This window comes from Oryzias melastigma, linkage group LG12 (assembly GCF_002922805.2).
Source record: "Oryzias melastigma strain HK-1 linkage group LG12, ASM292280v2, whole genome shotgun sequence".
Classification (NCBI taxonomy): domain Eukaryota; kingdom Metazoa; phylum Chordata; class Actinopteri; order Beloniformes; family Adrianichthyidae; genus Oryzias; species Oryzias melastigma.
Window position 1 is genome coordinate 9,285,008 of NC_050523.1, and position 16,236 is coordinate 9,301,243.

Consider the following 16,236-nt stretch of genomic DNA (forward strand, 5'->3'; position numbering starts at 1 on the left):
TTTATTTTGAATCTCATATGAGAGGTGAATAATTCAGTGCTTTTGCAGGTTCCTGTGATGCACTCGGTTGGACTTGTTTCGTGTTATTTCTCAGAAAACATCAAATTTGCATAATTTTTTTTCGGTCTTTAACATTTTAACTTTTGTGGGAGATGGATGCAACTGTTATCACTTTGCATCAAAGAGCTCCGTTAAAGCTCTATCTTTGCTGTGCACACACTACCAGCCTTGGCAGTTGTGCCCTAGTTTCTTCGCTGCAAAGTAACTGGCAGAGGGAGTTTTTGCTGCTGTTTGCATTGTACAGGGTCTTAGAAAGTCTTAAAAGTGTTGAATTTATGAATTTGGAATTAATACCTTTAAAAAAAAAAAATATTTAATTTTGATGTCTGAGTATTGCGATCTTTGAAACTTCTCCGTTTCACATTTCCTGTCAAAAATGTAATTTTTTTGCCCATTTTTATTTTGATCAAATAATGGAATCATTATTCAGCAATACACTCAATGCCAACTGCTGGTTTAAAGAAAAAGGATCCTGGCACAGATCACAAAAAACAAGAAGTTACAGTTTTGATCATGAAATGGGATTAAATGAATAAAATGCGAAACAGGCTGAGAAATTTACCTTAATTTTTTTTATATGAATGCTCTAATGCTCCATTCCGATGGATCTACTTGTAGACGACTAGATCCATGTGCGTTTTAGTTTTTTCTTTGTTTGAACTGGCTGAATACCCTACAGGTGGACAGCTTCAGTGTTGCTGACCATTGTTGTTGTACTCGTAACATTAGGTTGTGAGTGTGAGGGGTTGTAAGCTAGTGTGAACAGATGAATTATGGGAAGTGGGGGTCCAATGAACTACTACTCTGCACAAACTATGTCCTCGAAAATGACGCGGGTTTATTGATTTTTGGATAAAAATGACATAATTACAACAACTTTAAAAACAATTTCACAATAGATCAAAGGACTCAATGCTGTGGTTTTAGTGGGACTATAACACTCAAACTGGAAGCCCCCATCGTGTGAATACCTTTGGGTGTAAACATAACTTTAGAGGGAGGGATTTCTTGTTCAGACCAGGCCAGTATGAACTAGATACTTTGGCTGCACTGTTGTGTTCTGAACTGTTGAGCATTTATGCACTTATTAGGACAGAAACAGGCTAAGACGTGTTGCACATGCTCACAGTTTTAACAGCGAAACTGAGACCAACTGCAAAGAACTAAGCGGCGTGTGCGTTGGATTTGCAGAACTGAAATATCATCCGGCTTGATGTGCCGATAAGAAGTGCACCAGGGTTACCAGAAAAGCTCAGTACCTGCAAATTTAGAAAAATAGAACCCACACTGCATGCTTCACCTTTCATTGCAGAGTCAGGTGGGGTGAGTTTAAAGAAAAGCTGTTTCCTCTTTCACACTCGCGTACTGGTGCAAAACCAGATGGCAGATTAAAAATAACCAAAGCTTGAGTTTGTGGTGAGACATACTGATTATGTCACTTTAAGTTCAACTGTTCATAGCTCATCAGAGCAGTTCAGATGACAGCCTGATGGAAATAACTTTTTTTTTTAAAATGACAATGTTATTTAGATCTTGAAAGTTGAAAGATGCATCTGACAGATTAGTTGTGGAGTTAATGCATTTGACTATTAAATGGGATTTTTTAGATTAACATTATATGAGAAGAGTTGCTACTGCACCAAATATCAGTGTAGCTGTGAAACCAACAGAAATTCATAGCTGTGACGGTCTTTATAATGTAATGAAATACATGTTGGATTTACTTTACATACTTATTTAATTGACTATTGATTATTTGATTATTGCAGTTAACAATCAGTATTGTCTTTTGCTTTCCATTGGTTATCTTTGCAATTTTTCTCTTCCTTGTTTTTGTTTCACTTTATGTGGTATGTATAAAACCAAATGACTCTATTGGTTAACTCTGTGGGAAATGATTTACCGCACAACCCAGCACACGTTTGTTATCTGGAGTCATCTTGATCGTGTGTTTCAGTTTTGGAATTGCTATGACCTTTCTTGCAAGTGCCACATTATCAAGTTACCATTGCGTTTGTTGAGCTCGTCTTTTCTATTTGACATTACAGCTGGACAGTGAGAGGTAATACGCTAGAGCTTGTGTGGATGAAAGTGCAGGAATTGACCAAATAAAAAGGAGAGTGTGAAAAGGAGAGTGAAACTGTTGGTATGGACTGATCTATTGATTGCTGTTGGCTCTAGGTGGATCATTCCTTTGTGCTTTCTTGGAACTGATTTAGGTTTGGGTTGGGTCATGTCCTTACCCTCACCCCTGTTCCTCACGTCTCCTTTTCCATATTTGCATTCATCTGCTCATGGGGCCAAATCTCAGTCTGGCAGGTCATGATCAGTGATAGGCCAATGAAGTATATAATCTATGAATCTGTGCTCCTGTTTTAATCTGTTAAGGACAGATAAGCTAAAAGACAAATGGGAAATTTGGATTCTACTCATCAGACAGAAAAATCATGCAGATTAGTCTAGTTCAGAACAGATTTATATGCATTCCTACATGTGCACCAAAAAAAGATTCTTTTAGTAGTTTTCTTTTTTTCATCACCAATCGATTTTATTTAATACAAGAATTCCTGACCATTTTGATAGTTTAATACAAGATATTGTTATAATGGTTATAGTGTTTTCTTTGTAACTACATTTATTTGCTTGCCAACTATCCAGGGCTCTGTTTGTGCAACCTATTTATGCATGCTAGATGGCTGCTGGGTTGCCTCGGTAACGGTTTTTTACCCAAAAGCACTTGCTTGGATGATGTGTGTGTGAAGAAATCTGCAAAGTCACACCAACAGTTACGAAGGCTTCTTCAGCGTTTTCTTCAGATCTACTGGCTTGAATGTTTTCCAGCTCTCTTCTGCCCTACATACTGCTCATTAGTTGGATCAGCTGTTTCCAGCTTGATTGACTGAACAAACCTTAGTCCAGGTGATCCACAGTAAATAGAGCAGGGAGAGCTAGAAAAAAGGGGCACAGCGTTAACCCTAACTGTACATCTGGAGGACCAGGGATGGGCACCGCTGCTTCAGTTAATCCTTCAAACAATTGAAGGATTTTTTTTTTTGGCACTTAAACCCTTGTGCTATCTTATGGGGTCCAGGTGATCCCAGACTTACATTGACATGGACAGGATTTCATGTTTGCCACAGACACCAGTGAAAATCAAAAATCATTAAAAAAAAAAAAAAAAACGTTTAGCGCACTGTCTGTCTTGTGGGGTCAAGATTGGTCCTGTAGCCCACACTGGATGTTGATTTCTGCAACAAAGCTGCAAGCACTCCAGCTAATACACCACAAAATTCCTGGTAAACCGAAAGACTGAGGGTGTTGCAATAATCTGGTTGAAGTCCGGACTTTAACCTGACTTAAAAGCTCAGGCAGGACCTTCAGTAAGTTGTGCATAAATTTGTTGTGTAAGTATGTCAGTGAGCTGAAACGGTGTGTAGTGGAATAAATTCCTCCAAAGAAATAAGAGCCTGATGATGCAGATGATAAAGATGTGCTGTCTTTTCAGTGCTGCTGTAAGCTTGGTCACTGCTAGTTCCTACCATGACTTGTATCCTTCCTGTTAAAATTAGTGTCTGAATTTCACCTCCATCTTTTTACAGACTTGTGCTCCAACATTAGGTCCTGCTTCTATCGTCTTCATCCGTTTCCAGCTGTGTGAGGAAGGCAAAGAGAAGTTTTAATGAATCAGTTTTCGCTAGCCGACGCCATGGCCGACAAGTGAGTGTTTTTTTTCTTCCTTCGGGGTGTGTTTGTGTTTACGAGGAGCCCGCTGTACTCTGACCTTCTCCTGTGTGTGAAGTTGATGTCCTCTTTACTTTCGCATGAGATTGTGTCCTGGGAGTGTTTTGAGTGCCGAGTTGGAGGAGAAAACAGGGGTTCAAGTTGCACAGAGAGAAAAAAACCGCCTGTTGTTGTGGGGGTGGGTATAAAGACGGTCTGTGTTACCCCTGAAGACGTATGACATTTGCATCACAGCTGATTTGCATTCTGGCTCACTGTTCTCTATTTCATCTGATTCCCAGACAAAAACAGTCGTTTAAAGCAGTTTGATACTTTGTAGTGCCACCTTTTCTTTTGCACCTACTTGATATTCTTTTTTTTTCTTGTTTTGTGACTCATCTTTTCCCTTCCCCCCTCTTTTCATCTTTTAGCCGATCATTATGTTTTTGTCTCTTTTGTCAACCTTATTGACTCCAAGTTGAGTGTTTTTCTGAATCGGATTTGTTCGCTTGAGAGATTTTAGGCATTACAGATGGAAGAAAAGGTTTAAAAATGTTTTTTTACTCTCTTTTGACACATTTTAAACTAATTCCGAAACGTGTTATATGTTTGACAATTACCATTTCCGGCTAATGATTTTCAGCTGCCATCTTGTCTGTCACCACGTCCTCTCACCCTTCTCTGATTCCGATGCATCAATTTGCAGACAAATACATCTTTGTTTTTCTCGTCTAGTCAAGAGGACCTGGTGACAGACAAGATGGTGGCTGAAAATCCTTAGCCAGAAGTGAAATTTCACAAGATTTCAGAGTTGTTTCAACTTTAATTAAACCTTTTTTTATTGTTCAGGATTATTTTAAAATGTGTCAAAATAGGGTAAATGCTTTATTAAAGGATATTAACAAAAGTGTTTAGACATTTACATTGGAGCTTTAGCGTTTGACTGTAGTTAGCTTCAATCCTTACTTACTTCCGGCTAATGATTTTTTAGCCGCCATCTTTTCTGCCCCCAGCTCTCAGTCATCTGAGCTGCTATCTGGCTCAAAACTACGTCTGATAGCTTCAATATTGCTCGCTATTTTTTTCCCCACCAGTAATGTTATTTGGGGTTCTTAAGGGGCAGTAAGCTGGAGGGAGAGCATGTAAACAGATGTATAATGGGAAATGATGGTGGGCTTACTTTGTGCCAACAGATCTGCCAACAATTTAGATTTCTAGTGAACGAGTGCTGCTCAGCAGAAATTATGTCCAAGAAAAAGATGCCGTTATTTTGGCGAAAAACTGCATAAATGTTTGGAACTCAAATTAGAAAAGTTAAATGTTTGAACGTGCAGGTTAATATTTGTTGGCTGATGGCGGGTGTGCTGTGATTCTCTTAGTCAGCCCCCGCCTTCTCTCCACTTGTTACAAATGCACCTGTTCACCCGTTGAGTGCAAAGAGGAAGATGGGGGGGAGGGACTGGTGACTCATGGAGTCTGTAAGGGCCTTAGGGTGATTTTCCCTGACTAACACTTATAAGGTCAGGGTAAAATATCATGTTTAAAATTGGCTCGGAAAGTTCCATATTACTGAAAGGGGGAATTTGACAAAAATTATAAGGCTCTTCCTTCCTTCCTTTTTTTTTTTCCCCTCCTCTTAAAATGTTTTTGGATGCAATCAGTTCTGTAAACGAGACACCAAAAAATAATTTGGGCAAAGATGGAGTACAGGGTAGACTGCAGGTTTCTAAGTAAGTTGTTGACAAGTTTCCCTGCTGGATTGAAAGGTATCTGAGCAACGACGAGCGGCGCTGGTTGCGGGGAGGGGGCCCTCATTGTCTGGCAGGCTGGAGTCCGTGTCGTAGGATGATTGTTTGACTGCACAGAATGATAAATGCCGCTCTAAATGGAAAAGTCGGAGGATGTGCCCCCCAGCAGTGATGGCAAACAAAGAGTCTCTCAACGTGGGACTAATTAAGATTCCATAAAACTCTTTCATGCATGCATAAATGCTCCCATTTATTTTATTTTGTCCTATTTTGCCCTGTTTTTAGAAGAAAATATTTACAAATGGGCAGAAATTGGTGGACATTCCTCTAGTTTTATTTGATGCAACCAACCAAAGAAGTGTTTCAACCTTTTTTTCAGAAAAGTACCAAACATCCCGAAAAACCATCATATCTCTAAGGGTGATTATTCATTGTAAGGTGTTCATGCATCAATTACTGAACTGCAAGTTCTCCCATTGTGACAAAATGCTTTTCACCGTGGGAGAGTTTCTAAAGGCAGATTTGCTCTGTGTTGCATGTGGACTGGGATCCTTTTTGTTTAAGTTCAGGCCTGGATAATCCTCTCCTGCACTCTGTGGTTAATGTAAGGCTGGGCGCTAAAATCCATTTGTTCCCTGTGCAGGATTGGAGAGAATGGGAGTTTCACCTAGTTCTGTGTTTCTTTTGAAAAGATTTGAACTTGGGCCTCTGGTTTATAAGGTTTTGCATCCTCATGGAGGAGAGGGATGATCTCGCCATAGTTTATTTTTTTTATTTTTCCGGGTATCATGTTCTACGTCCTGATTAGCTGTAGACCACTGTCGGTGTCCTCCGTGCTGTGTCCTGATAGGATGCATTTAACTTGCCAAATTCACATAAATCTTTGAAACCAAAAATTTCCATGAAATCATTCTAAAATACTGAGCTTATTTTTCTATGAAGGTTTGAACTTTGAGAGTCTACACAAGAGAAACGTGTGAAAATGTTTCAGAAAAGTGTATAAAGTGTGTCATGAGGAGTTTGACAGCCTTAAAACAAATTATTGTAAAAAACAAAGATGATTACTTTGGGGATTTCAGAGTTGCAATTCTTATAACTTGGTCTGTCCCATTTCTTGGTAAGAATTTCTCTATTCCTACAGTCCTCCTTCCTCTTCTATATGTTCGTCTCTTTCATTTTTAATTATCAAAGTGGATGAATCCTCTTGTTATATCGGAGCTCGTCTCTGACCTTTCCAGTTTGTCCTCCAGTTTGCAAAAAGTCTTGTGGGTGTGTGTGTGTGTATAAAGTGTTGGGAAATGTTTTACTGTAATTACCACGGTGTGAAAGAGATGACTGGCCTTTCCCAGCCTACTCTGTTTAAATATGTCCGCTTTGCTTATCCGTATCAGTCCAGTTCCTCTGGATGTGTGTGCGTGTTTATGTGCTTGTAGCCTTCATAAGGGTGGGAACTGAAGCACATTGTAAGTAGTTTATGTAGGATTTTAAAGCTTTAATTAAAAAAAGTTAATTTAGGTAAAAATTATTTGAGAAGTTGATTTTTCTTCATTTTTGATGTTTTACTTGTTAAGAATAGAGTAAACCTTTATTTGTTTGGATCCACTTGTTGATTTATTTTAGGTTAAAAACATTTCAGTTTGCTATGTAATACATTTCCATCACTTGAATGGACCAAATTTAATCATAAAATGGGGGACAGCATCACTTATCAGCCAGCTGAGATGTCTTTTTTGATTGAAGCTCCATTCACCATCATGGTCTTACCCATTCTTATGAGCCCTCCCACAATCTCTGGTTAGGGAACATTATTAGCTAGAGCTGTACAGAATAGAATACAGATTATTGAGATTTCTGAACTGAAGCATCAAAATGAAACACAAAAATACGTGTTTTTATACGGCACCAGTTGTACCGTCCATACGTCGGTACTGGAAAAATGTCAGAGTTTTGGAATCCACCCTACAGTTTTAAATCTGACCAGAAATCATGATCCATTTTGACCAAATATTTTCTATACCAAATTTTTATAAAGTTGGACTGGCAAGCAAGTGGTCAGTAGTAATGCTGGTCATGAATGGAGATTCATGAATGCTGGATATGTAGAGTTGGTGAGTAATTTTTGGATTTTCAAGTAGCACAAAGATTTGACAATCAAGTGTTCTTCGCTTGATAATGGCAAAAACCTGATAATTAGATATCATTTACTACCATAAAGCTTTCCCTGAAAAGCATCCTAGCATAGCAAATATGTTTTGTAATTTTTCATCAGTGTTTGTTCAAGCAAACAAAAGTCACAACATTCCAGAATAGTCCATAAAACATGTCTGTTTTGTAGACGTATCAGTTTCCACGTTAGCAAAGCTAATGCTACAAGCATGGGTTTCTACGCTCACTGTTTACTTAAACTAGACAGGTGGGGCTTCTGACAGTATTGAAATTTGAAAGTAACAGCACTGTGAGGTTTTCTGGAATTGGTGGCTTTAAAGTAAACTAAGATTTTTCCGTTGGTGGTGAAATCTCACAACGATTTGATTATGTCCAGGCAGTTACCAAATATTTTTGGGGGAATTTAAATGAGCGGATTTTGAAGCTGGTACTTTGGTAGATTTAAAGCAAATTTAGCATAGTGGCATATTTAATCTGGGATTTATTTAGTTTATTTCAAATCTGTTAAGTATCCCAGTGGGTTGACTTCCTGTCTGTGTGCGTGTTTCTGAAGTGGGGTCATCAGTACATTTGTTCTGGTTTGAAGAGCCTTTTAAAAGGTCCGCATCAGCCAGTTCTCATTCAGATCCCCTCATGGGTTGAAAACCCTGGACCCCCGTGACATCGCCATTTCCTCTTTGTCACCTCTCACACCGCTGTGTCACTAAGGGTGTGGTTCGGGACACTGCTCGTCTTGCACTTCGACTCGTCACATCCTGAATTGAGACATTTGAAAGCCCACTGTCACAAGGCTTGGTTGCTAAATGGTGAAAAGTCCGTATCAGCTGTCACATGGTTTTGTGGAGGCCAAAGGAAGCCAAGTTGAAGTGCTTCCTGAAGATAAAAAAGGGGATGCGACCTTTGGCCTACGGCTCATCAATCTAATTGAACGTCATCTATTCCCAGAGCTCCATTGATGCTGTCAGTCGGCGACAGGAGGCAGGGGTTTGATGGGTTGGGTTTCTGTGTGTATTTGCATGGATGCTTTTGTCAGAATTTGAGTGAGATGTTGACAGAAAGATGGGAAAGTGTTAATGATAAGAAAATATTGCTTATAGTGTTTATACAACTCCACTGTGGAGGGATGGAGTACCACTGATGACTTCATTATGTAGTGAGTGATTAAACTGATCAGATGTGTTGCATTGTCAAAATCGATATAAAGAAACTTGATCACTGCTGGCACATCATCACACAAGCTTCTTTTCAGGTTTATCATCAGTATTAAGCTGTTAACCAGACCTAAAAGTTCTTTTTCCATTCAAATTCAGGCCTCTTTCTGTTACTTATTCACAGACAAGTGTATGGATTAGCAGTCGTAATAGGAAAATGATTCTCTAAATGGTGCAAATGTAAAGTGGGCATGAGAAACTGCACGACAGTCAAGAGAAAGTAAATATGTAAGCCTGTTTTCCACTCAAACAGTGCTGGGTTGTACAGGACTCTGTGAATAAAGGCGGTGTGCTCGTGCACGGAGAACGTATTCAGCCTTGATGCGAGGGTTTTCATTTTGGTCAGGGAAGCAGTCTAAAGGAACCGACTGGAAAGTGTTTGTGAAAGGAGGCCCAACCATCTGTCACAATGCTTTGCTGTCTTTACTCTAAAAGGGAAAAATGTTTCTGTTGCAGCAAAATAAAGATATAGACTTTATTATCGTTATTCTACTAGTATTTATTCATGTTTAGTTTACGTATTCAACAGGTTTTCCACTTGCATTCTGTCCTTTGACTCATACCATTGACTTGATATGAGAACTGAGTGAGTGAGACATTACCCATTAAAAAAGAAAAAAAAAAAACTTACTTCCAGGACCAACGAAATGAAGTCAGGAATGTCAACGTGTTGTAACCAGAAATCGTCAGTATGCAGCGATTGTTCCAAGTTAGTCTGACTTGGTATCTAATTGGTCAGTTTATAGCTTTCACTACATAAAAAATATGTGAAAAAATAGGATTATCAAGAGCATGTATTTGGGGGAAAAAAAGCTAGCAGAGCATAATAATTCTGTCAATTATTTCCCAATAGAAATCTGTGGGAATTTGGCTTCTTGAACCAGTGACACTACGTGTTTGTAACGTGAGGGGGCAGGAGTCGGTCAGTCCAGTTCCCATGAGAAGTCTTGCTCTTATCCTAGCCCCCCCTTTTTTCATCTATTCTTTGCGTTTTGGCATTTTTCCACATTAAAGTCAAATCATCCAACAAACTTACAACTTGTGTTGGGTTTTATTTTGTATAATTAGCCATTGGTCTTTCATTTAATCTGCCTAAAAACATGCTATTAATAACCTTTTTAGGTTAAAAGTAAACTATATATATCTATATATATAGATACTTTTGGCACATAAAGGAACACATTTTTTTATAAAATGAGTTATTTTCATAAGCTCTTTGTCCTACTCGGAAGGAAGACAACTCTATATCTGAGGCTCCGCCTTTTGCTCCTTGTGGATGCCGCCCATTTCATGATGTCATCCTAGAGCTGGCCTCAATAGCGTTTCTGCATTTTGGCCGCGAAAACGAGCAACATCCAAACTTTTGCAAACAGTGATGCGCATATTGGGCATATAAAATAAAAGTGGCTGTTAGCCTGGGGGCGGAGCTGGCAGTGCAAACTCTTCCTGGAAGGGGCTGTGCTCACTTATCTATTGTGAGGAGCCGCTTGTGGATTGGTAGAGGCTGGTGCTCAGAGAGCAGATTTTAGAGGAATGTTCAGAGATGCGTGAATGGAGCAAAACACCACTTTGGAGTAGTTTTTTGAGTATATAACTTTATTTCTTAAAAGTTTATAATATGGGCCCATTTCAAGTTCTGAAATGATTAAAAAAAATGAACTTTTTAAACTTAAGATTACATGACTTGATGTTGAGTCATGTCATCTGGACTTCTAATCTTTAGATGCCATGACTCAAGTACAAAACATCACCTGAATGAATGAGAACCTTTCACCAACATGTTTAAGAGTTCATATCTCTCTGGCTCTGCTGCACCTCATTTCTGACGCCTAACAGGTGTGGATGTTTTAAATGGTCGCTGGTTGTTCCTTAAATGTCTAGTGGTTACTTATAGATGAGGCTTTCTAGGATTCATTTGTTTACCCACAATCTGATAACTAACTGCCCACGTGGAAGTAGATGCACATCTCACTGACACCTCATCCATGTCTTGTCTGATCTTTGTGTCTTCTTCCCCCCTCCCTAGCCTGAGGATTTTATAATTCTCTCCCGCCGAAGACCGTCGCATCTTTTAGGAGCCACAGGTCAGAAACTCTACTCCTCTACCTCCTCCCTATTTGTTGTTGTACCAGCTGCTGCTAAGGTGCTGCAAGCTTCAATGTGAGTGTTGCATGCTCTTTCCGCCCTCATCTGCCACCACCTTGCTGCATGATTTCCTTTTTTAAAACTTTGACACCATCTCTCAGCTAGTTTCTGTCTGCACTGTGGTTTTTCCTTTGAAATGCTGCGTGTTTAATTTAATCGCTCGCTTCGATTGGGTTTTTTTCTCTCAAGCAGTTTTTTTTCTTATGTTGTTGCATTTTATATTTTTTGTTGCTTTTCTTTGTGTAATTGTTGGATGTTGTGGTGACACTGTCATTGTTTGAAAAATGTGTCAATGCAGGATGTGGTTCAGTTTCTGAACACCTGCTGGGGGGGTTTCAGTCTCCTCTAGCAATGTTCAAACCGACAGGATGGATCTTTCACCCAATTCCTCTGACTGAGTCCCTCGTGGATGCTTTAAAGAAAAGTGTTTAACTAGAGAATTGACCTTGTTTTTAATTTTCTGCCTAGTCAGAAACAAATTTGATGACAGTAAAATGTGTGACTCCACTACGCCACTTTTGACAAATCTATGGACCATTTAGTGTCAAACTCCAGCGTTCATTTTTTTCAGCTACACTCATCTTTGCTGCTTCTTCTAGGTCAGGGGTCTGCAACCTGTGGCTCCGGAGCCACTCATGGTTCTTGGACCCCTCCATTGTGGCTCCCATGGTTAAAGAAAAATAAAAAATATTTTCTATTTTAAATTAAAATAGCGAAGAATAAAAAAAATTCAGTTTCAGTTTGAGATTAGTGTACAGCCAGAATTCATACTTGAGGAACATCGGAATATAAGGCAATTTTCCTATTGTTGAAAAATTAAAGGATGGTCTAAAAAAATACACTGAATCACTTAGTTCTGATTTGTGAATTCCTGCACCAAAAATGGTTAAAAAAAAAAAAAATTCCCGTCACTGCTGACATGACACTACATACATTTGCTGCATTGAGATCATCAAATATGTTACAGGTTGTCTTTTATTTTGAAAGGATGCCATACAAACCTCTGACAGAAGTTGTAGACTATTTCATTTTTTTAAACTTCTATATTAATCTTTATTTTTATGTTTAAAGTTGTGCCAAAAAAGTATGTTTATCCTAATGGCTACAGAAGCATAAAAAACAGCGTTCTGTTTTTCTTAAAGGAAAGAAAGTCTGTGGCTCCTTCTGGATTGTAGTCAGTAAGAAATTGACCTGAACGGCTCTTTAAGTGTTGAAGGATGCAGACTCCTGTTCTAGGTGCAGCGCACCTAATCTAGGGGATCTGTACCATAAAGCACAGAGAAAAACGTAGCAAAGCGGTGGCCCTTGAGGGTCAAAGGTTGACATTCTTGATTTTGAGATCTTCTGATGCTGTTTGGAGACTTTTCAGTTTGTATTTAACTCATTTGAAGCCAATTATTAAGTTGATGGCTGTCAACATCTTGATGCCAAAGTTATTTCATGACCAAATTACCACCTTTTGGAGAAGTTGACAAATATTCTTAAAAATAAATAATTTACTGACGGTGTCAAAACTTTTTGGAGCCACTCTATACATTAGTGTGTTTTATAAAGCTAGATTTTCCCACAACGTTTGGACTGCTTTGTATAAGACCCCTTCTTTTGGTTACTTTAATCTGACTTTCATCTCCAAATGTGCTTCATCCTAGAGGTCAAAGGGTTGCTGTCTTTTTTTTTTTTGCTTTTACTGGAAAAATATGCATGTCTGTGTGCTAAAACTCTCTATGTAAATCAACATTGGTACTATTTTAGCTTGTACAACCACAAACAACGAAAAAGGAGAAGTGAAGAAGCCAATGTGATTGAATCTTTAAGTCCAGTTTCCCTGAAGAAAAGCATACTCGGATAATTAAATTCATTTACAAATTCTTAGCATTTATTCTAAAAGAGTTTCTGGGTTTTAAATTTTTGTTTATTTTCCTCAGACAGTGGCAAATGCGATGTTGTGCTTAAAGGTTTTTGTTCTTTAAATAAAAGGTATTCTTAATAACCACTAAATGTTGTGTTTGCATTAAAACATAGTGTGGCTTTTAAAAGCGAGCTTACCACAAAGGATAAAACCTCTCTGGATTTGTCAGTTAAACTCACTGCTGGTTATGAACTTAGGAGTGAAACGGGGGTTTGCCATTTAAAGAGTGAACATTTAATCTCGTACAGTTAACAGTGAGCAGTTTGTGCTGTGCATGAAAAAGATTACCTGACCTCAATCTGTAGGGCAGATCACGAGCGATCGGTGTGATTGAAAGTTTAGGACTTGGCTTTGTGTCGTTTATCCCCCTGTGCTGCTGTGGAAGGGTTGTTCTTTTAGTGCCAACGTTTGGGGAGGGGAAGAGAGACACCCGTTTTGTGTTGTGGCAGCCTGTGGGAGATGGGGTGCATTTTCACACAGCACTCCAAAGGAGGTTTGTGTTCCTGCTGGCCAAAATTACCACCATGAAATCGGTGCCTGTTGAAGAATGCTGGGAGATAAAAGCATTGGAGAAAAAAGTCCTGTTGGAAGGCAGAAAAGGAGGGAGAAAATATAGCCTGTTTGTGGTAATGTGTACTTTTTTTTCTTTTAAATGTACACTGGCTGGTGGGAGAACCTAGTATCTGTCATTCCATCAAGCTTTCATCAACAGGAACCCATCAAAACAGTTTACTTACAAATAGTTGCTGCAGGCAGATTGATTTACTATCTAGACTTGGGGTTTTTGTTTTTCTGGAGGCATCAGCTGTTGCTGTATAAAAACTACCCCAATGTGCCCATCAATCCCCAGACTGGGACCACAGGACCTTAAGCTGAGAACCACAGGACCTTCAGCTGGGCTTTCACTACTTCCAAAAATAGTCCCGCAAAATATACTCCCAAGGCCATCACAGCAGCCCCAAGGAACTGATCTCAAGTCATGGATTTAGTACTTCTGCGAGTGGTGGCTTTAATGTGACCCCCATTCCTCTGTAATACATGAAAGAACAGTGTTGGAGTCTGTTTGGACTGAAATTTTCAGAAGTGACTTCCTAAAACGGTCCCCAAATATGTCCCACGTGTTGTTCACAAACGGCCGTAATAAAACTTCTCCTCTCCGGCCCTCCTGTAATTAAAATGAGAGGAAGCCGGTGATTATGTTTTCGCGTTGGACTACAGAGGCGCGCTCGGTTCTGGTACGGGGGGGAACACCACCACCTCTAGTTGGATTACTTCACCGGGCCCCGTATGTTTTATAGGAATGTTTTTCAGATCTTCTAGAGCCGTGTGAGTCAGGGACTGGGTGTGTTGTTTTTACAAAGTTTGCCATCGGCGGACTAAATATACCCTTCGCTGGACCTGACCCTTCATTTGCTCATGCTGCGGCCTCTTTGTGTCCACATGCTAGCTCAGCAACGGTCCAAAAGCTAGTAATTACAAAGGACGGTTTTCGTTCTGTATCCTTCAGTGATACCTTCACACAAGCTCTTCCCCATTTAACCATCGGGTCGTACCCATCGTTTAATTCTACCTACTTGGTTCATGTCAACCATTTGTTTTCACTGTTTTGGATCAGAAAGAACAGCTTGTCATCATTTGGCCTTAAATGCTGTTGACAAATCTTTTAGCAAAACCTCAGTGCGGTTTTTAAAAATGCAACCTTTTCTAGTGTATGCGAGGAGCGCGGCGTCATGCACAGACTGCTGCATCATGTATTGCAGACATAAACGTGAAAAAAACTGCAGACCAGATGTTGGACAATCCTTTCTCGACAGTCTGTTGGGTTTTATTGCAACAACGTTGTGAGATTATGGCAATAAAAGACAAACTATCTCTGTCTTGTGTTTATGATTTGACATCTGCTGGAACCACAAATCATGCAGATTTGCTTCTACAGAATTGCAAACAAATTCCCCCCAAATTCCCGCTGCCAGTTGCAGCGTTTTTTTGGATAAACCTCCTGCTCCGGTCAGGGTTCATGAGAGGCTTTTAATACCACAGCTGGCATCGGTGTGTGCATGCGAGCGTGCTCGGGTCTCTGCCACATCTAGAGCCAAACTGTTAATCTGGGTATGACATTGCATTGAGAGTTTGTCCTCAAGTGGGAGTCATCTGCTGTCGTCTGATTGGATGGAGCTGTCGCGGTGAACTTTTCTTCCAGGTTTGTAATGTAAACTTTGGGCGACAAAGGAAAAAGAGTTTTAATAGTTTATTTTACATGCAGAAGATTTCAAACTGTGGTGTTTAACTTTGATATATCAGCAACATCTATTGGCTGTCACATGAGTATCGGTGAGAATCTAAACAGAAGAACTTCAGCAATGCAGCCTGACCGTTCTTAACGTTGATGCTGGTGTCATCCATCTGCAAGCTGGTTGGGTGCCACGCCGACTCCTGATAAATGACTTGGTATGGCAGAGAGTTTTTAGAGGTGAAATCGGTGATCATTGCACAACATCTCAGTTTGAAAGCTGAGTCAAGTTTTAAGCTCAAGGTACTAAATCCTCAAAATGGGATTCTCCTTTTTTAATGATTGTTCTTTAATGATTGATCACCAAAAATACTTCAAAACTAAGTTAATTAGGTTGCACATTTTCACTGCTGAGGTTTAAGAGTTTCAAGGCGAATGCATCATCTTTGAGAAAAATCTATCACTTTGTCAAACAAAAAATCAAATATTGATTAAGTTTGAGAATATTAACACACTCACTCCAGAGCTCTGGCTCCGTTTACTGTGTCAGTTGGCTAATTCACATTAATCACATAAATGGTCAGAGCTACAAAAGGTCAGAGTTATTTAGGTGTTACTGGTGACATCTCCTGTGTAAAGGTGTACGCATCTTTTCCATCAATGCACTTTCATACTTGTTTACTTTTATAGCACTTTTTTACATTTGATTAAATTCCCACTTCAGCTTTTATCTTTTTCTACTGTAAAATTGTTTCAAGGGATCTTTTTTAATTGTGATTATGCCGCTTCTAGATTTTTTTATAAAAAATATTTTCTACAGTGCACTAAGACTTTATTAGAAATTCGCCTCTTGGTTGTGGGTGGGACCGTTGGCTTGGCTGGATATCCCAGCATTCCTTTGTTTATGCTCTCTCCTGCTAGCTTATGGTCTTTTACAACCCGAGGCTAACAGTGTAGTAAAAAAGGCGACCGATATCGTTGATGTATTGCAGCTCAGACGAGAAAATGAAGACATTAATGGATCTATTCGTCTGTGAGTGGATGCTT

The 16,236-nt window shown here is 39.4% G+C and overlaps 1 protein-coding gene across 6 annotated transcripts in view; it reads left to right on the forward strand.

The window, feature by feature from the left end:
* The window catches only part of sema4d (sema domain, immunoglobulin domain (Ig), transmembrane domain (TM) and short cytoplasmic domain, (semaphorin) 4D), a 42,944-nt gene that overhangs the window by 5,604 nt on the left and 21,104 nt on the right, over positions 1–16,236 (forward strand). For 3 of the 6 annotated variants that reach the window (XM_036214478.1, XM_036214473.1, XM_024299315.2), the window contains exon 2: positions 3,660–3,777. In XM_036214478.1, the coding sequence (XP_036070371.1) occupies positions 3,740–3,777 (38 nt within the window). In that variant the 5' untranslated portion in view covers positions 3,660–3,739. Of the gene's footprint in view, positions 1–3,659; positions 3,778–10,931; positions 11,066–16,236 lie in introns of all 6 variants that reach the window. The other 3 variants (XM_036214476.1, XM_036214474.1, XM_036214477.1) reach the window with 2 other exon arrangements.